This window comes from Gopherus evgoodei, chromosome 5 (assembly GCF_007399415.2).
Source record: "Gopherus evgoodei ecotype Sinaloan lineage chromosome 5, rGopEvg1_v1.p, whole genome shotgun sequence".
In the NCBI taxonomy this organism is placed as follows: Eukaryota; Metazoa; Chordata; order Testudines; family Testudinidae; genus Gopherus; species Gopherus evgoodei.
Window position 1 is genome coordinate 124518380 of NC_044326.1, and position 26297 is coordinate 124544676.

Sequence of the window (26297 nt, forward strand, 5' to 3'; positions counted from 1 at the left end):
GAGAAATCTAGTGTTATTCTGACATCAAAATCTTTTTACCACAATTTTAACCACTAAACCATGAGATGATAGGGATTGATATACTTGTAAATGCAGTGACCTGAGCATCTCAGCTAGGGAGGAGGAAAGGGGTACTTTGTAATTAATATTATGTATGTATAATATGCACACACATCCCAGCTGCTAAGACAACTGCAATATGAGAGATTCATACTGTGATAAATTAAACACATCTGCTGCTTACTGCTCTCACTCCATACAATATTCCAAGCAAAAAAAAAGGAAAAAAAAATTACTTAAATTAAAAACTCTATTGGCTCTTTTAAAATGAGGACTTCTGGTTACAAACTCAAGAGTTCTTCCTGGTTGTGCGTGTTTTTAACTGAAAGCAAAATTATGCCAGAATGCAGAAACAGATTTCTTTATAGTTCTGAGAACTGACTCTTTTGTTGTCACGCACGTTAAATATTAACGTATTGGTTGGAGAAAGGAAAAATTAAAGCAGGAACATGATTTCCACATCACTTGATATTTAACACTGCAAAAACAACAAAAACGAACCTAATCTTGTGAATTGTTATGTGTTTTAGTAAATGATTCTATTTAGTGTAACTAAAAAGGACAACACACAAAATTACATTTAAACATCACCTATACCCAATCCAGCCCAGAGTACAAACATACTTGCATGAATCATATCGTACCTGTGACAAAAGCCTCCCTATCTGAACTCTGTTAGTGATATCAGTTTGACCATGATTAGTGCAATTAATTCACATTAGAAGGTGCTGTAAAGAAGTACAGTATTGTAGCCAGCATTAAAATGCTGCCTCTTGACTGGCAAAGTGCCTCCCCAACCTCACAACCCTGCTGCAGTACTCCTCACTTCCTCCCACCTCCTCTTGCCAGCCAAGAGCTGTTAAATAGTCAAGTGCACCTGGGCTGCAGTACAAGGCAGTGAAATAAACATTTTTCAGTATCTGCGCAGCATAACAAGGTACACACTTTTTAAACACTCTCTGTATCGAGAAATGCCCTGAAGAAAGAATAAAAAAGAAAGCTGTGTGCAAAAAACATGAAAACTGGAAGGGCGGACAGAGAGGCCCAATCCTTCAGAGACTTACACACATACTTAACCTTGAGCAGCCAAATAGCCTCACTGAGTTCCAGGACACATTATTCACATGCTCAAAGTTAAGCATGGGTGTAAATCTTTCCAAGACTGGAGTCTAGTACTGGATGCATCACCTTCAGGGGATCTACTTCTTCCTGTCAAAGCCCTTCCCAAATTAGCTGCATCCTACCTATCCACCTTAGTACCTTATCTCAGAGTTGACATCTACCATCATTCAGCCGACTCTAGTCTTCACTGCTGAAATTCCCCTTTTCTTCCTCATGGTTAAATGATTATGGAACGAAAACTGATTATATCTGCCCAAATTTAAAAGAACAGCATAAAAGGGGCCTTCTGCAGTACATAAACATAACCTATAGAAATCTGTATATATATTTTTAAATGTTAATGTCTAAACAGAATGGATTTTTCTGTAGAGAGATTTCCTATACAACATTTTGTTTAATTAATATCTGAAAGGGTATAAAGTGAGGAACAGCATCAGCATCTATAATAGTCTTATCTCTGGTGCAACCTCAAGCGGAAAGTGCCAATTCCAGACTGTGTGTGAAGAGAATTGTGGAACGAAGGCAAGACAGATAGATGGTATCAGTTTGTGTGGAGAAGAAGAATGAAACGCACACATTTGCATCAAATAGGCAAGTTATGGAAGCATGTTTCAGACCTGGCCTTTAGAAGGCTGTAAAAATGCACAGAAACAAAACAAAAAAGCAGAAACATTTTCTCAGCAGCATTCTCACCAGAATAAACACCACATACAAATAAAATGTGGCCACCTTGTAAAGAAGCTTTCAACTGAAATTATTAGAAATAATCATGTTTAATCTCCTTTAAGAGTGGGGTTGATTTGACTTGGTTTTAGGAGATAGAGAGCAGAGAGATTCCCAGGTCAGTGTCTGTTTCATTCGCTGCATGGCTGACTCAGTAGAAACAACATCCTGAGATACAACAGAAAAGACAGATCTGTGGGATACTCAGATTTCATGCCTACTGATTCCCCTTTTTTATGACAGTGCCATAATACTGAGTACTTACAAAGACTGAGAAATTGTTTTTACCAGTTTTCAAACATAGCTTCTGTTTCACAAATAATCTTGTTTGCAGTGGTGCTTCACAACATCCTTTAGGTATTATGCAGTTCACCCCTGATCCCCCCCCACACACACGGACACACAACACTTAGGGAGAAAAACTCTTTCACACTTCATAACTTCATATTTTGGGAATATGGCTGTGCAAGACAAAAAGAATGAATACAGAATTCTTAGCAATTTATAGTTTCAATGAGCTGTACAAACAGGGCTTGAAATATTTACAAGACGTCTACTGGTCTGAGAAATGAGACCTAGTTTTTCAAAAGGTTTTGAGTGCCCAACTTGAGCATCTTTTAAGCAAAAAGTAAAATTAAAATTAAAACAAACAAACAAACAAAAATCCCCACACAGATCCAAGATGCCTCTAGCTGGATGTCCAAAAAACGGAGGCACCTAAAATTTTAAGACACTTTCGAATATTTGGACCTAAATCTACTAGCCAGAAGCCCATATAAAAGATGACAAGCCCAGATATTTAGGTTAAGAGGCAGCATCTTAGTGACAGCCCCAGGTACAACTGCTGGTGCAGAGGAGAGTGGTGGGATTCTTACCAGAGTATTATCCCCAGACCATGCTTGGGGTCTTGCTGTATCACTCACATCAGTCTCCGGCTAGTAGGTGTCTGACGAATATCACAGCTTTACTAAACCAAGAGTGAACTTGATCTGGTTCTAATGAATTTTGTTCCTGGTCACAGGCTCCTGAATAACAGCCATGAAACTGACCAGAGTCTTGTCAGCTTTACTCTGCTGACACTTAGGAAAAGTATGAAGAGCCAAGGCATTGAAGCATCTAGGCTAGAAACTTGAAAAATAAAAAAAAGATGGTTATATAGAAATCAGTAGCTTAGTTTACTCTTGTTCTTCAGGGAAAGTTACCAGTGGGCAACTCTCCCCCCTCCCCCGGCCACTTTTTAAGACTGTATATACATATTTATTGATAACAATGATCATAGTTAAAAAGTTCAGCATCTCCAAAGAGTTACAACACACTACATTTACCTCTCAAGAACTAGAATAGGAAATAATTGTGGCACCTCTTGGCACATGCTGACTTTTCACTGATGAGCATCGTAATAATGCTCACAACACCCAATGAGGTTTCTGATGAAGAAACAGAAGTTCAATGAGCTGCCCAAGGCCACAGAACAAGCCAGCAGCACAGATCAGATTAGAATGTAGGAGTTCTCTGGTTTCCAATCCCATTTCTCTGTCCAACATCCTCCCAAATATGAAGTCGCTTGCACATATGGCCATGTGATACATTTCATTTCTTAACAGACTTGTGCCCATGGGCAAAAATAGCTCCAATGAAACCCAGGTCACTTACTGAAGCACAAACTTAAAAAATACAAAAACCACTCATGATGTCAAGCCCTTCACTGCACTGTCATGCCTCACATCTCCCATGAAATCTTCTCACCGAGGAAAAAGAAAGAAAAATCCAGGGTAATAGATACATTCTAAAATAATACTGACCATGATTCACTGTCACCCCCTCCACACCAAAAAAAAAAGCAGTCTGTGGCCCTGGATTTCATAAACTCCCTCTCCTATTTAGAAAATAATCTGTCTTTTGTCCTTAAACGCTATCTAACACGGGAAAGCTTTCAGCGATTGTCTCCCTCAAAAGTAGCCTTCTTTGAGAGCGCTCTCTTATCCCAGTGCAGCACATCAGGACTTAAACGAAGGAAAGGGGAAGAGGATGTAGGAGACCACAGAATGTCTGCATTGAGAATAGAAATCACTGTTATCCAATATCACCCAAACAGAAATAATATCACAACCACAATGTCGTCAAGTAAGATGACATGTCTAACTCCTGCTGCCGAAACAGAGATACATCCCTTCCACTCCACAAACTAAGTTCTAGCCACGATCCCCCTACGCCCACCCAAGAGATGTCCATAATCACACTAACATTTTTCTCCATGGTGTGTTGAGGTTGCCTCCTTATAAGCTGTGCTGAAATGGCTTGATATAGTTTTATGGCAGGGAGCCTTAGAGCTCAGCACAGGAGAAGAAAATTTGCACAACTCTGACATGGCAGACTTGGGAAGAACACAGTTCATTCATCTCATAGTACCCAGTCACATACCCTAGAGTTCACCATTTGAGTACTAACACGGTCCTGTTCCTTCAGCACGCCACATTAGTTCTGGAAATCCAAAGCCTCTCTTATAGGGCACCAGATATCCATCACCAACTCCAATGCTGTCCTTGTTCGGCCAGTATGCTGGGGCCAGGAGTTAGGCACAGATTTACTTCCCATATAACCCCTTATTTATTTCCCATATAATCACCCCAAAAAATTACAGTGTGACCACTGGGACTACAAGTATGTCCTTGAACTTGGAATTAAGCCATGCTTTAAGGCCAACTAGAGGCCCTAAGATTGATGCTAGATCATCTCTCAGCATATTAAAGCAATGAACTGATAATGCAGACCTGTAAATAATACTGGTCAGTGATCGCACAGAGGAAAAAAAGTGGAAAGGGAGGCATCTGTATATTAGCAAAGTAATGTACTTTCTGAAGGACAGAACCCCGCATTGTACAGAGACAGACAGACATGTTTAGCTACCAAAATAGTTTAGCGGCTCATAAGGAACTCCCACCTCCATTCCCAGCTCCCAAAGCCTCAGTGTTTTCCCCACCATGAAGTTGACAATTTCATCAGTTCCTGGTCTCAAATCATGGAAAGAGTACAATAGTCAGAAATGCTGCCAGGACCAAACTTCAGTTTAGATATGCCACCATTGGGGGGAGGGGGCTGTGCTGGGACTATCCCACTGTAAAAGTTTCTCACATAGGTATTTCTAATATGCCCCTCACTGCAGTATAAATGCTAGAAGGCAGGTAAAAGATACACTGAGTTGTGAGGTTTCCTAACAGAACCATTTCAGCCTGTTAAGAAGCAGCAACACCCAAAACACCGAGTTTGAAAATCTGATATAAATAACACTCTTTTTTTTCTAACCACAAAATGTAAAATGGGTGCTCTGAGAGCTGCTGCTACTATTTTTGTTGCTGTTTTTTTTAAAGTACAAAAAGGTGTTTCTACCCAAGGCTGGGAGGTCTGCTGGGATTTCTTTCAATGGCACTCAAGTGACAGCAACTAGAGCTAATTATTCTTTTTCACACTCTTCCCTTCACAATCCCACAGCACATTCTCAGCCTTTGCCTACTCAGCAGATTCACATACACAAACCTCCTACCATTTTATTCTGATAATTTTTCACATCAAGGAAAGATAACAAGTGCAACTGTAATATAGATACAGCTTAGTCACCTTTTACATGCTCTCACACTATATAAGCTACCATAAATGCCTTTTTTTGGAAGATGCAGCTTAAGAAGAAAAAGAAGCGAGTGCACAAAGGAGATAACGAAGGAAGTGATAACTTGCTGCTTTGATAACGAGTTATTAACTCCATGTATTTCATGAAACTTTCCATTCACAAGTTTATCCTGAAAAGGTATACTGCATTTAACCTTAAAAAGCCACACCGTGCAAGATTGTCATCAAGATACATTTTACCATAATCCGATTTTTAAACTGGCTAGCAACCTATAACAGAGGACGATGCTGCTCAGTAAAACAACTGGGGGACATTAAAATACCCCTGCAGTGGTAAAAGTGAATTTAATTCCTTACCTTGATTGGGCAGCCATAGTGAAGTTTATAATGGCAAATGTCTTCTGTCCATGAGCCCCTTCCCCCAACTGCCCTCCCTATCCCCCCATCAAAAATGTATTTGCCATTTGCTGATACGTTTCCTGGTTTCTGTAAATTTACCCACTTCAAAATGTTAGTGAACTCCCTACTCCCAAAGACACAGGTTCCTGAGCGAAGTCTCTCTAGTTCAGTACTGGATTACACTAATTTTGATAGACATCCGGGCAGTCAGGGCCTCCTTTGGCTTCATGCATTCCAAATCTAGAGGGAGTTTAACCAACTCCTGAATTTTCAGTTCCCCAGATTCAGCAATTCCAGTTTAAAAGTTTAACACTTCATAAAAAGCTCACAGCATTACTGTAACACATCAGTGTAAATTGCTGTTCTTATTCAGAAAAGAAGCCTTTTTTCCAGCACTAGTCCCAGATGCCTAAACAGCTCAGACCTACCCCTTTTTCAATAAAGTTTTCATGGTACAATCCACCTCCTTAAATGGACATGTTATTCTGTCAAGGCAAGAAAACTGGAGGATTGGATAAGAAGAGAATAAGCCCGGGACACTAGCCTATCACAGATGAAATGCACGTTTGTTTTCTCTGCCAAAGACTCCACCTGCATGCTCCTAAATGGATCGGTGCCAGAGCCCCAACAACCTACAAACACAACAGCTAGAACACAGGGTTCCCTGCTGCTTGGCACGCTAGACATAAATTAGTGTGTTTAATGGGATGAGGAGAAAGAGGGCACAGCAAAGGAATATTGACTAGAGAGCAGGAGGAGGGGAGGTGCTGTCTAGCATGAATTCCTCACTGCCATTTAAGTTTTTTGAAAGCCAACAACAAGAGAAAGGCTTTCACTCTGAGTGCGATATGGATCACATTAAAACAAAAACATAACCAGTCCAGAAAGAGAGATTGTTAATGTAAGTTATTTAAAAACTGGATACATAATATAAGTTGCAGGTGGGATCCCAGAATTAGAGAAAAACGTTTTTTCTTTCCTATTACGACAAAATATAGATTTTTCTTTATTTATTCTTTATTTTATTTATTTATGTTGCATGGCGCACAATGCTCTATTGAGACCTTGATTTGTGTACCTGTTAAATAAAAAAGTAGTACTTGCCCTTTGCTCTGGGTGCTTCCTGACATATTTTAAAACTATTATAAAAATAGTCTACTTCAGTAATTCCCTTCAACCAATAATTCAAACACATAATCCAGCAGTCACAAATATATTTAAGATCCTTACAATCTCCTACAGCAGAGTGTGCATACACAAACACCCAGCTCTAACACAACAAAACTATTTGCTTGATATTTATGTATTTCCAACATTAAACTACAACAGAAGTGTGCTTTGAAAGACTGAGCTGCTACTGAGAAAGTTTTATTTATACAGTATCTTAGAAAAACAGGAAATTCACCATTTGCAACAAAAACTATAGATAAAAATATTTAGAACTGGACAGAATTTGAAATGGAAGACTGAAAACATATCAGAAATGCAAGCAATTGTTAAAATGTTAACGGACATTTAGTAGTTTCCATTCTATCCCATTCTCAGTTGCATATAACTTTCAAGCAGAAATAATTTTCCATTCCTGATCAAACGTGAGAAAGAATTTTTGGAAAGTCTGAGCAAAAAAAAGTGCACAGTTCTTTTTGATTATGAAGGGTTTATATGTGGGGAGGAGGTAGATGATATAGTTTTTCACATTATACATAAATAAGGGCTTAAATGTTAAAAAGACAGACAGCAGTGATTTTTGGGTGCCCCACTTGAAAACATTTTAACAAGGTCTGTGTTGAACATTAAAAATTGACAGCCACAGTGATTTTGGCTGTATGTCACTCTCACTAGTCAGTTGGGCCACGTACTGCAACCTTTACAAAAAAAGTACTAGAGCACTGCACCTATATCTTCCCCCTTATGGTTCACTAAGGGCACCTACTAAGGCTCCCAGCTCCTAAGCCATGACCTCTCTTGGGCTGAGCCCCACACCTCTCCCCCGGCTGATCTGGGATTTTCCAGGCTGCACAGTTCCTTGCCTACACTGTAATATCCCCAGCAAGTCAGGATGCCTAACAGCCCAATGTCTGCACTTTGCTTTCTTACTCAAGGCTGTGATCCGGGTAAGGGTCTGGATGCAGGAGGTGGGGTTCGTGGGGGGAGGGGGCGGGGAGTACGGGAGGGTGGGGGTTTGAGTGCAGGGGGGGGCCAATGCACAGGGGTTGGGGTGGATATTGGAGCAGCTCCCCATACAGTAACTTCTACCCCCAGAGCTGAGGAATGATGGGGGGAGGAAGTGGTGTGGGGTGCAGAGCAGGGAGGTTTCTGGGTATGGGTCTAACCTGGGCCTGGCTGCTCCATACAGGGGAAATGTGCTCTTCCCCCACCCCTGGTCCAGCTGGAACTAGCAGCTGAGCCTGGAACAGGTAAGAGCCACTGGTCAGAGGATGGGGCTGGAGAGAGCTGGGTGCAGGAGGGTTCCAGATGCAGGGAGTGAGGCTCGGCAGGAGGGCCTGGGTATAGATGCACGGGGGTTGGATCTGACCCACCATTGGTGGGGGGGAGTCCCCAGCCCCGTCCCTTCTCACTGCAGTAATTTACCTCTCTGCCAGCTGCTATGGGTGCCCAAAACGACACTTCCACATTGCTGGGGAGGAGTGCATTGCTGTTCTTGCAGCTTCCCTGCTAGAAAGTCATTTTTCTGCAAGGAAGCAAAGAAATCTGCGGCAGACATGGATGCTGCACGCACACAGTGGTGCAGAATTCCCCCAAGAGGGTGCAAAGAGGTTAGGTAGGACTGCTGAACATGTTCTAAAGTGTACAGGTAATAATACTGCTTATCTCTTTACTCCTTAGCAGATTTCAAAGCACTGAACAAAGGAAGTCAGGATCATTTTACAAATGGAATAAGTGAGGTACAGAGAGATGAAGTGACTTGCCCAAGATTATCCAACAGGCCAGTTCAAAGTCAGGAACAAAACCCAGGTCACCTCAGTCCCAACGCAAGGCTCTATCCGTGAGGCCACCAGTGAAATACTCCACTGAGCCTTGGCAGCTCATCAGCTGGGAAAGAAATACAACTTCTCCCCCAGTTTCAGAGCCATGAAGGCCAATAGCTAATGTAAAGGTCAGGCACATGCTTCACCATATTTTGTACATATTTTTTTTAAGTGCTGTAAAATACAGGACTTAATGTGTCTGCAGTGCTTTGAGCAAATAAACTACTTAACCCCACACAATCCCCCAGTGAGGTAAGTAGTATTAGGCTGTAAGGTCTCTTGTGTAGCTGCTCTATGCTAACCAGAGAGAAATCTTCTGTCAGCAGAACCAAACCACCCCCAATAAGCAGTGGAAGCTATTTTGGCAGGAGGGGAGTAGGGAAACTAAGGTTATGTCCACACTGACGCGTTTATCAGTCAAACTCTGTGTCAGTCAGGGGTGTGTTTTTTCACACCCCGACCAACAAAAGTTTTACTGACACAAGTGCTAGTGTAGACATAGCCTTAGTTTCCCTAGTTCTAAAATGTGGATGTGGCAGAAAGGCCATGTATGCTGCCCAAGGCCACACAGTAAGTCAGTTAGCAGAGCGAGCAGAAGGACTCAAGACCCCCTCACTCTCACCCCTGTGCACAGTCCTCCACATTGCCTGATGCACCCAGCCTTGGGCGTCAGTACAGTTAATTCCATTAGGGCAACAACAACCCACATCCACGTTCAAATTTTCCCATCACTCCTCCCCCAACAATTCATCCCTCCGCCTGAGAAAAGATGTGGAGGACAAAAATATTCGGAATTTGAGAACAGAAGTTGCTTAACCAGTGAAAGGAACTTTTGGTTTTAAATATAACCAAAAAATGCTAATAATTAAACACACCATTATCATTATTTAGAATGCAGTAGTGCCCAAAGTATGGTAGGGGTTTTCCAAAGACGTGCTCTGTCCTCAGGAGTTATCGTTACAAACAACACCTGAGATCTCCAACAGGAAAAGAAACTGGGGGTGGAAATCTATCATTTTCAGTTTACTTGCAAATTGAAAGTTGTGTGTGAAACATTCAGTTTCATCTCTTTGTATGCACCTTTTTTGCAAAGAGAAAAGATTTTTTATCTTTTTTAAAAGAAATGTGATAGACTGGGGCAGGTGTAGGTTTCAAGTGGGTGGTTTACATTTAATGAGTTTTGTTTTTATTTTTATAGCACTTCAAGTATCAGAGGGGTAGCTGTGTTAGTCTGGATCTGTAAAAGCAGCAAAGAATCCTGTGGCACCTTATAGACTAACAGACGTTTTGGAGCATGAGCTTTCGTGGGTGAATACATCTGAGGAAGTGGGTATTCACCCACGAAAGCTCATGCTCCAAAACGTCTGTTAGTCTATAAGGTGCCACAGGATTCTTTGCTGCTTTTATAGCACTTCAGTTCACGTTTAGGACTGTCATAATATCAGTAAATAATAATGAACTGTTAACATTAGTCAAAATCTATCAATCAGTTGGATTTTTAGTCATTCCACCATGCAAATCTTTTGTTAAAAATATTAAAAATTTTCTTGGGCTTTCTCCCCCATGCTAAAAAACCCAAATAATTTTCCAGTATCCTAGTTGTAAGATATAGTCCTCAAATAATTATGAAATAGGAATTCTAATGGCAAGCAAAGGATTTCTGCTAATACCCATAGAAATCTTTGTTTTCTGGCTAATTGAAGGCTACAGGGAATAGTTTATTGCACTCTTTTGTAGTGGCTTCCATCTAAGCATTACAAAAAGCTTTACTCCTGATTAAGTCCCACTACCTGCTTGGAAGTCAGTGAAGTATCCCCATTGTACAGATGGGTAAACTGTGGCAAAAAGTTGTTAAGCAAGTAGCCTAATGTCTGTGTCTCAGCCATTTTGTGGCAGTGTTGGGATTAGAACATACCAGTTCACAACTCCAGCTACTTCAACCACAAAACCATCCTTCTCCTCCAGGAAACAAACAGTGGCTCAACACAACTTCTAAGATAAGCAGGAACAACCAGCCACCTTTAATTAAAAGCCAGCTTTCCTAATTAAACAGAGGACCAAAGACAATTTATTTTCCAGTACACATGTGGGGGTGTGTATCAAACTTGATCACGCTTTTTTTTTTCCCCCCTCAGGATTAGGAGAATACCACTAAATTATGTGACCAGCTTCCTTTCCTTCAGATCTATTTCAAATCTGCTGAAGAAAGGCCCAGGACTGGGAAAACATGGTGATTCAGGTCAGATTGAAGGAATACAGGCAGAGCCATATAGGGCATTTTTCACAGTACCGGGCTACTCTGCCCCTAGTTGAAACCACCTCTATTATTTCCCCTTGTTTAATGAGCACTCACATTCACTCAAATATGTATATTTAAAAATTCTAGGCAAACCTGTAGGCTGACAAGAAGCACCCTTCTCCATAGATATGTGGCATCAAAGAATTAAGATACAATTTTCTTCCAGTCTTAAGTACATGTCTTTTCTGAATATTGATATGCATAAACTAACATTCTTTGATATCATGGCATTTAAAGGTCTGCAAAATGAAACATGCTATGGTGAGTTGTATTTATAGATCTGATGGACAGCAGTGCTGCATACTATCTGAAATGCTTAAATATATGAAAAGAAATTTATATTTTTATTACTTGAATCAGGTATTGTATTTCATAGAATCATAGGATTAGAAAGGACTGCCAGGGTCATCTAGTCTAACCCCCTGCCAAGATGGTCATCTAGGCTAACCCCCTCCGGAAATCGATGGCCAAAATGTTAATATAACTGACATATTGTGATCAATTTTAAACAGCGTTAAATCCCTTTTATTATCAGTTCATTTGAAGAACACTCATAAGCAATAATAATAATAAAAAATAATACTACCAGGTTTCTTTTACACGTCACTGAATTCTTCTCCTGGGAAGAAAATACAAATAAAAGTCTGACGTACTGATGTAATTAGTTAAAGAAAATGATTTGTTGTTTATGTTTTCATTCTCCAGGCCACATGAGCACTTTCCATGTTGGAAGCAATTTGCATAATGGAAACAGAGCAGGGAAGAGGCCAGTGGAAATCACCCTCTTTCCTGGCTATAAACAGCCAATAACTTCCAACCAAGCAATGCAAATTTCCTCTTTTAGTCTGTATCATCCATGAACATAAAAGCTTACAGACTGAAAAGTCAAATGCCATACAAAAGGTGAGCTGGAAACCAGTCGCTTCCCATTATAAGACCCTCTTTTCAAGTTTGTAAAACTGGACCAAACTTTAGCTATGTCCTGTGTTTGCCTCGGGTTAATTTTTTAAAAAGTTTTTCAGCTAAAACAGTTCAGACATTCTTGGGAACAAAGGTAGGGAAAAATACATTTTACCCATGTTAAAAATTCTGGTGACCTCTTTGTGAAGGTCTAGTGCACCTATGCTCTGGACCAAGGATTTAAAATTTGGCAGCAAGGCTGGCCTTTTTTGTCAGGGATATGTCTGTTGCCATCCCTATGAAAATCCACCCAAATTCAGCCAAGTTACATGCCTTGGAAAAATTGCTATCTGCCCAGTAGAGTCCTGCTAGATTTTTAGTAGCTAAGGTCTCCAAAGATTCTGTCTGCATTAGGCATGCTTTAGAAGACATGAGAAGGACAATCTCTGCAGCTTTCGGCTGCTATGGACAGTACTAGGTTAAGGCACTGAAACAGAAAGCAGTGAGTCTCTCTTCAGGTCTTGACCCAGGCAGAAGGAAGCTTCCTGGGGACAAGAACCAGACCTGGGAAAAAGGGAGGGGGGGCACGCTACTGGAATCTCATGAGTTTTGTGCGTACAGTCTAATTCACCAAAGAATGTAACGTGGTCTCAAATGGAAGCAGGTGTCACACTGGACATCAATATCATTGTGACATGTACATACAAATATCGAGTAAGGAGTTACATGTTCTTAAGAGTCTTTGTATCAAGGTGCTGATCACCAGCAAAGGTGAAAAGCAGGTTTTATGTCAGCCAGATGTTTATTCATCTGTTTATATGTAAATTGTCTCTTTCACTATGGGCTTATCACCAGTCTGAGCTGAATGCAAATAAAGGATACTCAGAACTTCAGACAGACTCTAACAGGAAAAAAGCAGCAGGGGAGAGAACCTTAACTGGAGGTGCACTTCAAAGGGTTGAGAAGCAGAGAAAACATCCAGGCACTCTTCACCAAGGAAATACAAGCACAGCAATTTTGCTTCATGCAAAAAGTGTCTCAATCAGGCTTAACTAAAAACACTGGGGAGAACTTTGGTCAGATAAAACTTCTTTAGATGGGAGGTTCACCTGTTAGTTAAGTTTAGTCTCTAGAAAGCGTGTTATGATTGTTTTATATGTAACCATTTCTAATATTCTTACTTACTATCACTTAAGTGACCTCTCAAGGTCCCTTCCAGTCCTACACTTCTATGAAATGTCTATTATTACTGGACAATAAATGTATCCTTGTTTCACTATAAATACAGCTCAGTGCTGAGGCATTAAGCTAAGTGCTGGTCCTGAGCTGAATCTTACAAGCTGGTGTTTTCCGTTCCTTTGGGAACAGCGGGCCTGGTAATTCTGTGAGTGTCCAGTGGATAAGGACCTGGACACTGCAGGGAAGGGTCCGAGGCCTCGGGAGTTGATGTGTGCCTGAAAGCAAGCCCTGTGGAGGACTGCTTGTACTGCCAGGGGCTGCTGTTTTCAGGGAGTTGATCCACAGCAAGCACAGACAAGGCTACTTCACGCTAAGGGCAATTGGTGAGGTTCCTTGCCACCCTGGGGAATGTCACAGGGCAGGGGAGGGTGCATATTAAAACAAGGGCCCTGTAGAGGGGGAAACTGGGACTAGGGAGCCAGAAACAGGCACTGGGAAGCAGTGCGCGTGCTAGAGACTGAGAACCAAAAAGGAGGAAAGAAGAGGGTGGGAGAAGACAAATCTGACAAGTAGACAAGGTGCAAGGGGAGAACCATGAGTGGCTGGTTTAAGAGACTGGGACAAGGAGCTATAGGGTCAGGGGAAAGGAACTAGATGATGAGCCCAAGGAGGGAGACTGGGAGCCACTGGAGACAGAGAATGTAAGTGGGAGGAGGGGGAAAGAGAAACAGACTGGGGAGAAGCAGGGAAAGGGAGAACTAGGACTGACAATGCCAGGAGACTGGGACTGGGAGCAGGGAGGAAAAGGCTTAAGGGGATGCAGCAGAAGAGGTCAATCTAAGGAGGGAGAAGGAATGGGCACAAACTGTGTGTTCACTAGAGCACATTCCCCTCCAAAATCTGGAATAGAACTAATGATTTCTGAGTTTGTCATTTCTCTACTGTCAGCAAGTGTGTGTGAAACCCACCGACAAATAGTCTCTCTAATATCCCCCTCTAGTGCTAGGCCACAGAGGATGACAACCTACTATCGCTATCGGTTACTCCAACAACTTAAGTGACAGATGTCCGTGTGGTAGATCTAAAGATTCCAACTCTGCTGAAGACCCATGTTGGTGTCAATATAAAGCCATATGATTTGATTTCTGTTTTTGCTTTCTCCTTTTAAAAACCTAGGAAATTACACATAAAAACCATGTTAAAAGAACTCTATTAAAAGTACATAAGTCAAGCACTCAAAAGTTAGGAAATGCCCCAATGGAGGTTGGCTGTGCAACCTTAATTTAGCCTCTTTGTGCATTTGCATTATGATATAGCCTTTAATTACATGATTACACACTATTTTTCCACAGGATGTCTACCTCATTCAGTGCACAAGATGGACCTGCTATAGGGATGAATCACACTGTTTAGGAAAGGAGGCTATTATTTGTAAGACACCTGTCTAATTTTTGCAAGGTGTGTGGTGAACAAGGCAGGGAACGGCAGAAGAAGAAAACAGTGTTATGTTGAACACTACCCTTGAAAACTGGATTCTATCCCTGCCTCTGCTACAGAAATCCTATGTGATGCTGGGCAAGCCCCTTAATCTAAACTTTTTGCAGGTGGTCCCTATTTGTGTGTTCCACATTTTCTAGGTGCCTGATTTGATACCCTAGGATCTGATTTGCAAGAGTGCTGAGCACTTACAGATAGAAAAGAAGTCAGTATGATCTGTGCTATACAATACTAAGTACTCTGAAAAATCAGGTCCTTGTTGTCTCAAACTGGCATTCAAAATGAGTGGAAACTTTTGACCTTCATCTCTCTGCCTCAGCTCTCCATCTGTAAAATAAGGATAATAGCATTGCTTCACCTCACAGGGGTATCGTGAAAATGAATTAATGTTTGTGAAGTATTCAGATAGTATAACAATGAGCTGCACAGAAAAGCCCATGAAACAATTAATAAGTCTGTCTTTAGAGCAGGGTTTGAATCATGTGCAGTAAATAAGGTATGGGGTCACACACCGAACAACGAGGAGAACACAAAATATTGAACAGCTGCTCATTAAATGAACGCCATCCACCCTGTGCATGAATGAGGCAGTGTTCCGTGGAAAAGATACATGATCACATAGTTAAGAGACTGTATCACAGTGCATCAGAGTGGATATAAATAATTATTTTATTTAAATTGGAATTATTTAAATATTTTTTATAATTTTATTTAGATTATGTTTCTTTTTTTAAAATAAGCCTGCTTATATTTGAATTTAATACAAAATATTTTAAGATCAAAATATATGATTATATCAAATAATTATAATTTAGTTGTAAATGTGACATGTTTTTATATAAGAAGTTTATGTATACAAAACACTTCAGGTTCTTTTATTTAATACAAAATGATTTTTTTACATGCTGCTGTGTGGTTAATTAAATTCCAGTTACCATCAGGAAGGCCAAAGCACAATTGGAGTTGCAGCTAAAAAGGGATGTGAAGGGTAACAAGAAGGGTTTCTATAGGTATGTTAGCAACAAGAAGGTGGTCAGAAAAAGTGTGGAACTCTTACTGAATGAGGGAGGCAGCCTAGTGAAAGACCATATGGAAAAAGCTGAAGTACTCAATGCTTTTTTTGCCTCAGTCTTCACAGACAAGGTCAGCTCCCAGCCTGCTGCACTGGGCAGCACAGTATGGGGAAGAGGTGAGCAGCCTTCAGTGGTGACAGAACAGGTTAAGGACTATTTAGAAAAGCTGGACATGCACAGATCCATGGGGCCGGATGCGCTGCATCTGAGGGTGCTGAGGGAGTTGGCTAATGTGACCGCATAGCCACTGGCCGTTATCTTTGAAAACTCATGGCAATTGGGGGAGGTCTCGGACTGGAAAAAGGCAATTATAGTGCCCATCTTTAAAAAAGGGAACAAGGTGAGTCTGGGGAACTACAGACCAGTCAGCCTCACCTCAGTCCCTGGAAAAAATCAAAAGGAATATATTTTGAAGCACTTGAAGGAGAGGAAGGTCAGCAGGAAAAGTCAACATGGATTCACCAAGGGCAAGTCATGCCTGACCAACCTGATTGCCTTCTATGACGAGATAACTGACTCTGTGTATATGGAGAAAGCGGCGGACGTGATATACCTTGACTTTAACAAAGCTTTTGATATGGTCTTCCACAGTATTCTTGCCAGCAAGTTAAAGTAGTATGGATTGGATGAACGGACTATAAAGGTGGCTAGATTGTCAGGCTCAATGAGTAGTGATCAACAGCTCAATGTCTAATTTGCAGCGGTCTAGGTATCAAGCAGAGTGCCCATGGGATCAGTCCTGAGGTTGGTTTTGTTGAACATCTTCATTAATGATCTGGGTGACTGGATAGATTGCACCCTCAGCAAGTTTGCAGATGACACTAAGCTGAAGGAGGGGGGAGAGAAGTAGATAAGCTGGAGGGTAAGGATAGGGTCCAGAATGACCTGGACAAAGTGGAGAAGAAATCTGATGAGAATCAACAAGGACAAGTGCAGAGTCCTGCACTTAGGACTGAAGAATTCCATGTATGGCTACAGGCTGGGGATCGACTGGCTAAGTGGCAGTTCTGCAGAAAAGATCTGGGTTACAGTGGACCAGAAGCTGGATATGAGTTAACAGTCTGGAGTACTGTGTCCAGTTTTGGGCCCCACGTTACAAGGAGGATGTGGAAAAATTGGAAAGAGTCCAGCAGAGGGCAACAAAAATGATGAGGGGGCTGGAGCACATGACTTATGAGGAGAGGCTGAGGGAAATGGAATTGTTTAGTCTGCAGAAGAGAAGAATGAGGAGGGATTTGAAAGCTGCTTTCAACTACCTGAAAGAGGGTTCCAAAAAGGATGGATCTAGACTGTTCTCAGTGGTAGCAGATGACAGAACAAGGAGTAATGGTCTCAAGTTGCAGTATGGGAGGTTGAGGTTGGATATTAGGAAAAACTTTTTCACTCAGAGTGGTGAAGCACTGGAATGGGTTACCTAGGGAGGTGGTGGAATCTCCTTCCTTACAGGTTTTCAAGGCCTGGCTTGACAAAGCCCTAGCTGGGATGATTTAGTTGGGAATTGGTCCTGCTTTGAGCAGGGGATTGGACTAGATGACCTCCTGAGGTCCCTTCCAACCCTGATATTCTATGATTCTATGATAAGGCTAATGGCATATTGGGCTGCATTAGTAGGAACATTGCCACCAGACCGAGGGAAGTGATTATTCCCATCTACTGAGGACGTGTGAGGCCACATCTGGAGTATTGTGTCCAGTTTTGGGCCCCACACTACAGAAAGGATGTGGACAAATTGGAAGAAGTCCAACGGAAGGCAACAAAAATGATTAGGTGGCTGGGGCACTTGATTTATGAGAGGCTCAGGGAACTGGGCATATTTAGTCTGCAGAAGAGAAGAGTGAGGTAGAATTTGATTGCCGCCTTCAACTACCTGAAGGGGGGTTCCAAAGAGGATGGAGCTAGGCTGTTCTCAGTGGTGGCAGTCGACAGAACAAGAAACAATGGTCTCAAGTTGCAGTGGGGGAGGTTTAGGTTGGATATTAGGAAAAACTTTTTCACTCAGAGTGGTGAAGCACTGGAATGGGTTATCTAGGGAGCTGGTGGAATCGCCTTCCTTAGAGGTTTTTAAGGCCTGACTTGAGAAAGCCCTGGCTGGGATGATTTAGTTGGGGTTTGTCCTGCTTTGAAATGGGGGTTGAAGGGGTTGGACCAGATGGCCTCCTGAGGTCTCTTCCAACCCTAGTCTTCTATGATCCTAATGCAGATTGAATTAAATCATGAGCAAAAAGTTAATTAGCTAACATACTAAAAGTGTACAATTAATAAGAACCTGAAATTATTATCCTATACAATTGCATGAATAAATGTATATAGTTATAGTGTACCTTACTAGATAGCAAAAGGATCTACCAAATTGTGTAAAGGCTCTATTTAGTTGTAATCAACGTGTTATAATGGTTATATCACGCAATGAGAATACACCGTTCTTTAGAAAATAACTGAAGTACAAATGGAAAAGTACATCAAATGGATTATTTAAATCGAGGCTTTCCATCTGGTGATTTAAATCACCTGCAATGTATATATACAAGGAGGTCACAGTAAAGTTTCACAGGCAACGTTAATGCTGATATTTCCTAACTTTTAACTTTGCAATCTCAATATAGATTTTGTATGTAATGTGTGTGCATGTGTGTATAATATATATATATATATATATGTCTATACAAAAAGATTTCAGGATTGTCATTGGGTGTCACTCTGAACCCTAGAATGCCTGGTGAGAGTCAGTGGGACATTATGGGAAACAGCTACAACCATGGCTGACAGCTCTTTTTGTTTAGAATATTATCAGGTTCAATCTTCACAGTAATTCTTGGCCTGTTACCATCCATTTTTCAAATTCTCAGACATTTCCAGCTTTTTCTTTTATTACATTTTATGAAATACACCCATACGACAACATGGGCTTTCATCAAGCATACACATATCCCACTCTGCCCCTTATCCTAACCTTCTTTAATAGGTCAACATTTTAAAGACATCATGGCAGAGGTGGACATTAAAAAGAAACTCAAGTCACATCAGTGCTAGTTGGACATTCCATGCACAAGGAGCAGCGTAAAATAAAGCACAGAGGTGGTCAGGAGACACCTCCAGATCAGAGGCACAGTACCACCAATACCACACTGGAGTTCTGGAGCGGTGCTGACTCAAAGGGAAAGTACCAGCTAATGAATCACTAATCACTACCACCATCCCCCATCCAAGCACTGACCCATCCTGACCTTCCTCGGTTTATACAGACTTGTGATATGTATCAGACAGTACTTTATTTACAGCCTACTTATCCAGAAAATTCTGCTTTTTATTTTCCTGAAAACATCCGCAGGTTTTATCCAAGTTGTTCATAGAATTTCTGGAGGCCATTCTTTAAGTTACTCATTTTCACTTCCTATGCAGTTTAAGAGGCAATCATTTTTAAATGACTCTTTCTACTTCTTCTTGGATCTTACAGTGATATCTGTTTAACATTTAAGAACATCAAGTAGAAGAAAAAAAAACTCACTTATTCTCTAAATTGGGTAAGGAAATCCTTGGACATCTTTGTTGTCCTTAGTCACTAAGCTGCTAGAATAAACTGATAAAGGTAATCACTACCTAAAACCAAATACAATATAAATAAAAAAAAATTAACAAAGACTTCAGTCAAGATCAGGTCCCCATTGTGCTAGGTGCTGTACAAACACAATTGCTTGCTCAGACAGAATCCAACAACTTGACATGTCAATCTAGTGCAAAGTTCGATTCAGTGCCATAAATGGTGCTTTCCCACCAGGGCTCATGCAGTTATGCGGCCCAACCAATACGATTTGCACACTGGATAGGACCCAGGGTATACAGAGTCGTGTATGCCACTATCTGTAGATGTAACTGGATCATGTATATGGATTGCGTCCATTGGACAGAACTCAGGTGTCCAGGATTGGGGGGCTGTCTGTGCTTGTGCTGCAGGTGATAAACTATGACGAGTGCTTGGATCTAGCTGCACACGCGTATCCCCGTTCATACCATCACCAGCTTGGGAAAAGGTGATCCACGCTGCAGTAGAGAGGAGCTACCAGGGGAGAATGGGTAATCCCCCAGGGCAGGGGAGTGGCTGGGATGGGGGACCCTTCTGGCCATGGGCATGAGCAGCCAGCAAGGACGCTGTCACGGATCCACAGGATGGGTGCTATATCCCCAGCTTTGGGGCAGTTCTCTGGGAGAAACCCCTTTCATGTGCCAGGTTCGACTGGGTCACACTCTTCCTTCAGGGTGGGCCACGTGGACTCACCACCTCCTCAGACTGAACCCCTGGGGATGAGCACTCCTGCTTCATGCTGCGAGTGCTGCTTCGCAAATCCAACTGAGCTGACTCCTGGTCAGAGACTTCTACACCCTTCAGGGACTAATGCACAGCACCCGGCATTTGCAGTGATACTCAAGTGGTGTCTTCAAAACAGGAGTGTTTATTACCCAGTTGGAACATGGCACTGGAAGTCCTTCAGTTAGCATCATCCATTCTGGTCAAACCAGAGCAGTTCACCAGCCAACCTGGAGTGAACTCCGTATTCAGGGTCTGAATTTCTCGCCCCTTCCTTCGCAAGTGAGAGCTTCTGCTTCTTCCAGAATCTACATTTATTCCCCCACCTTAAGCCTCCCAGTCCCCTTTGTTCTCGAGCTGGGGTCTCTGCTCAGCTTCCCTGTTGAGAGGCAGGGAAATCCTCCCCTTCTCTGGGTCCTTGTTTGCTAGGTGTCAATGTCCTTGCATCATCTTCTCAGATTTTCTACTGATATGGGTCCACCTTGGCCAGTCCTTTTTTAATGGCCCATCCCATCTCCACAGGCAGCTAAGTGTGACACACCTATGTCTCTTAGCCTGCCCTGAGAGCAAACAGTCCTTTTCCTCCCTACCAGGTAGCCAAGCAAAGTATAGGGGAAACTGAGAAACACATAGGCATCACAACAAATATTACAAAAAAATCCCACTTAGTCATAGATACATGGGCGGGGCATAGAGGGTACTGCAACACCCAGGGGTGCATGGAGGGCCCCAGACACAAGAGATCTCTCTCCCCTCCCTGCAAGACTGAGTACAAGGTAAAAGCTCTGTCCGCTCTGCATGGGGTAGGGGCGTGAGGAGGACTGGGGGGAGGGAGTGCTGAGGAACTAGATCAGAGCTGGGGTGAGGACTTGGGGCAGGATTGGGTAGAGCTGGGAAGCTGGAGCAGAACTAGGAAAATGGGGGGGCTGGATTGGGGATGTGTGGGACTGGGTTTCAGAATCAGGAAGAGGGGCCCTAATTTATTCTTGCACCAGGATCCTTTGTGTCCTTGTTATACCACTGGTCAGATTATTTAAATTTAAAAGCATCCACTCATTTTAGGGAAAGAAGAGAGGAAGAGAATCCAACCCATGTCCCTAGTTTGAGGAATGAGTGTAATCCATTTTATTAAATACTGATTAAAGGAAGTATACAGGTAACCTTTCCATAACATATTCACAATAAGAGTATTTGTTTATACACAGAAAAAGTAGGTCAAATACATGCACCTACCAATTTTTCCAAACATCTCATTATACTTAAGTATTAATAATGTAATGGATTAAAAAAATAAAAAGCATATACACACACCCTCACTCTCACTTCTCAAGAGTCAGTGCTGTCTTAATTAAAAGGTCTTTTCCCAGCTCTGTTTACAAGAATTGCCACCGTTTACCACCACCGGAGATTCCTTTTCACTCTGAGATGAAAAGGGTCAGACACATTATGTTTGTGTTTCCAAGTAGCTGAAGCAGACATGCAGTTGCCTTTTTCATTGGCCAAGGGGTTCTCAGCACCAGGTCACTGAATGACCTTTTCAAAGGAATGAGTTAGCCTTCCTTATGCATTCAATATTATGCCAAGCTGCACTCCTCAAACCACCAATAATTTCTCAACAAAATGGGGTCTTGCCCCATATTTCCCCCAGGGGCATTGCCAAGCAGCCAATCACACTGCCTCCTGCTTTCACTCAGAGGCCGATTCTTTTTTAACTGGATTAATATTTTTCTGATGCTGAAGCACAAACCCCACACAATTACAATCCCAAGTACTGGCTGTGGCTTGCTGTGCCCCAGTCAGGGGGCATGAAATTCAGGACTTAAGCAGTGATCCCTACATGGGAAGGCCCATTTTATATATCCTCTTTACAGGAGATTCATCCCTTTAATCACAACACTGGGATCCTTCCAGAGTCCTCTCAGTGCTTCTCCTTCCAAACAACAAAGAGACTGAATTACACACTACTAAGTTGTTAGGCAAGTTCATATTCCCCACACCACAGGTTTTACAGCTAGCAGGAGGCACACACCCTTACATTGCTACTATAAGTGTGGGGATGGAGGTAGGAAGTCTACTAGATAGCCTCCCAGATACAGAAAATAAGGGCTTGTCTACACTGGCACTTTACAGTCCTGCAACTTTCTCACTCAGGGGTGTGAAAAAACACCCCTCCAGCACTGCAAGTTTCAGCGCTGTAAAGTGTCTGTGTAGACAATGCACCAGCGCTGGTAGCTATTCCCCTTGTGGAGGTGGATTTTTTTTATAGTGCGCTGTCTCATGCCGTGACTACACAGCCATGTCACAGCGCTGCCGCAGCAGCACTTTAACGTTGCTAGTGAAGACATGCCCTAAATCAGTAAATCCCACAATCCTGCTTCCTTAAGGTAGAATTGCAAAGCCAGCAATAGACTGAAACCCAAGAGTGCAAACAGACATGAAAAGCCAGTTTAACTAGGTAAATAAGGCTGTGGATTAGACAGACAAGGCGAGTGAGGTAATCTCTTCTGTTGGATCAACTTCTGTTGGTGAGAGAGAAAAGTTTTTGAGCTTTTACAGAGTTATTCGGGTCTGGGAAACTACAGTGAAAAATACCGGGTGAAACAGATTGTTTAGCATAAGTAGCGAACATGTATTTTAAGCAACCATTCAACATGAAGTGGCCTGTTCCAGTCACACGGGGGGGGGGAATAAAAGGGGGACAGCTGAGGGGGGGAGGGAGTTGTTAGTGGGTTATAGATTGTAATAAACCATAAATCCGGTGTTTCTATTCAGTCCATTATTGTTAGCATCTAGCAAAACTATGAATTTAAGCTCCCAGGCTTGTCTTTCAAAAGTATTGTGCGCGTCTCCTTGAAGATGTGGAGGGACAGGCCAGACATAGAGTGATCGTTTTGTGAATAGTGTTCACCCAGAGGTGATAGAGTGTTTTTGTCTTTTATCATTTTCCTGTGGACGTTCATTCATTCCTCCACGAACTCTGAAACATTAAAAACTTCCCTCAAAACACCATCCTTACCATCATGGCTGTCACTTCCCTATATGGCAGGGGTGGCCAAACCACGGCTCGTGAGACACATGTGACTCTTTTACAGTTGAAGTGTGGCTTGTGGAGCTCCCCATGCCCCTTCCCCCATTCTCCGCCTACCAGACTGGGTGGGAGGGAAGCTCGGGGCCTCAGCCCGGTGGCTGGATGGTGGGGCTTCAGCCCTGTGAAGTATGCATGCCAGGGCTTAGGGCTCCTGTAGGTCTGAAGCTCTGAGGCTCCCCTTGCTACGGGGCTCAAGTTCCGAGTCCCATCAGGGGCTCCCAGCTCGCGAACTTCTGAAGATTATCATATGCGGCTCAGAGGCTCAGTAAGTTTGGCCACCCCTGCTATACACCAACATCCCTCACAATGACAGCATAGCTGCCTGCCTCAAATATTTACAAGACAATGGACCACCCTCAGATATCCACACCAAACACATGGCCAAACTCATCTATTTCATCCTCACGTATAACAAACGTTACATCCAACAACAAAGACTTTGTCCAAACCATGAGAGCAGCCCTGGATACTAGGATGGCTTCCCAATTATGCCAGCCTCTTCATCGGCCACAGTGAAGAATTTCTGGGCAAATGCACCACAAAACCAGTGATATACCTGAGATACATCCATATTTTCATCCTCTGCACAGATGACAAACTCCCTCAGATTTCCAACACAACTTCAACAACCACCATCTGTCGTCCATTAAACTCTCTCTCAAACACTACCATACTGGTATCAACTGCCTGGACAGCACCATCAGTTTCAAGAATGAAACTCTACAGACAACCATGTATAAGAGAAATCTACGGAACACCACACCAACCTTCATAGATCCAGTAATCACTCCAAATACACCAAGAAATCTGTTATCTACAGCCAGGCACTCTGATACCACAGAATGTATTCAGAGGAGATACACCTTAACATGCTCAAAACTGCCTTCAAAAAACAATGACACTACTTCTCCAGTGGGAGAGAACCTGCTTCAATACAGAAATAAACCCCACCCCCAACTGCACACCCTTAATTGTCACCTCCAATCCCACACTGGAACCCATACAGAGTATCAAACAACCACCACCAATACTCAACTGGGACCCAAGCCTTAGGAAAAAAAAAATCTTTCCTGAACCTCTCTTCCTTCAAACACCCCGCTCTCCACAAATCTCTCCAAACTCATCATCAGAACCAAGCTCTCTGTCAGAACAACAGATGCAAAACCTGCAGACATATCTCCATTGCTACAATGATCAGTACATTCGCGATCCAGGGATTCTATGCATCCCAGTCCCAACATGTGGCGTAGCTCATCTAGTGCACCAAATGCACCGACAACAACGAGACAATCTATACTCTCCAATGAACTCAACTCAGGAAAATGATAAAAGACAGAAACACCCTATCACCTGTGAATGAACACTTTTCACAAAGCCATCACTCTAAATCTCACCTAGCCAGCCTTATTCTAAAAGGAAACCTGCAAAATACTTTTAAAAGATGAGCCTGGGAGTTTAAATTCATAACTTTGCTAGACACTAAGCATCATGGACTGAATAGAGACACTGGATTTAAATGATCTATAATCCACAAACAACCCCTTCACCTTCCTCCCCCCCCCCCGACCCCGTTTCCTCCCTATGACTGGAGAGGTTAACGAATCACTTCACGTGGAACGGTCCCTTGAAATATGTGTTAACTACGTATGCTAAACAATCTGTTCCAACTTTCACTTAGCTGTGACACACTGATTTCTCAAACCTGAAGAGCAGCTCTGTGAAAGCTCTAAAACTTGTCTCTCTCTTCCACCAACAGAAGTTGGTCCAATACAAAAATATTACCTCACCCACCTTGTCTCTCTCTAATATCCTGGGACCAACATAGTTACAACAACACAGTACAACAAAGGCTGTGGATTGTGATGGCAATACTGCTGGCCAATGGTGGGCAGGAAGTTGGGAAGGGGTGAGGTGGAGAAGATATTGATGGCCCTGATTCAGCAAAACACTTCAGAATGGGTTTAATTTTAAGGACATACTTGAAAGTTCCACCACTTGGCTGAACTGGGGCCTATGACAACATCTCTGCCATAGTGTATGTCTGTTGGCTAGTGCACGAGTAGCACTGTATGAATGTTAATCAGGAGTCCCTGCCTGCCCCGCACAGCTGGAGGAAGACTCCAGACCTGGTAGTGGAAAATAAGGACATATATTTGACAGTACTATTTTGACAGTAATAACAGCAGAGTTTATGAATGGATACAGTTGTTTAAAAGTGTTCTGCAGATGTTAAAAATAAGGTATTCCTGAGAAAGAGGGAGTGGGGGAGGGGGAATAGCCAATCACCGTTTCAATATTTCAGTTAGAAGAAACAGCTTTAAAAAAACGAACCTGCTCGGTCATGAACAAGACTATCTTGCAGGGTGCACCCCACTGGCTCTCTGTAGCCATCATCAGGAATTCCTATCACATTGCTTGGCATTACCTCACTGTCATTCAAAGGGTCCTAATATTTTAAAGATGTTCCAAAAGCAAAATATGCACTTTCATAAATGGTTAAAATTAACTTGGAGAGGTTTAGATATCTTGTTGGCTTTGGCACCAGAGCTGTAAGAAACCATACTGTGAAGAGTGTTAAATGTCCTGATTTATATTCCAATTGAATCAAGATAACAACCGTGTGCAGAACGCAATGTACCCTGCAGACTCACAACAGCTATCAGATTCATTTTGCTGTGATATCTGATCCCAGGATAAGGCAGAGATGTATGCAGGACAGTGATCGAATAAATCCCCATGATTTTTTGATTCATCCATGCTGTTATACATTGTATTCTGATATCCGTGTCTGAACACAAAGAGGACATTTGTCACATATCTATGCCATTTTAATGAAAAAATTAATAAAGCTAGATTAATTTTAGATAAAAGGTTAGAGGAGGGATTAGCAGTTAGTGAGCAGGCCTGGATTCAATCTCCTGCTCCATCACTGCCTTCCTGTGACACTTTGGACAGGTCACAGTCGCTATGTGCCTGAGCTTGCCATCTGTAAAATGGGGATATCAGCGTTTCTCTACCTCACAGAGGTAATGGGAGGATA

The 26297-nt window shown here is 42.3% G+C and overlaps 1 protein-coding gene across 6 annotated transcripts in view; it reads right to left on the reverse strand.

Annotated features, from left to right (window-relative positions):
• Positions 1-26297, reverse strand: part of AFF1 (AF4/FMR2 family member 1) — a 187860-nt gene that overhangs the window by 148735 nt on the left and 12828 nt on the right. The window contains exon 1 of one of the 6 annotated variants that reach the window (XM_030564936.1): positions 5887-6177. The exons of the other annotated variants lie outside the window; for them this stretch is intronic. Within the exon in view, the coding sequence (XP_030420796.1) occupies positions 5887-5903 (17 nt within the window). The 5' untranslated portion in view covers positions 5904-6177. Of the gene's footprint in view, positions 1-5886; positions 6178-26297 lie in introns of those variants that run through there. 6 annotated transcript variants of the gene reach the window in all.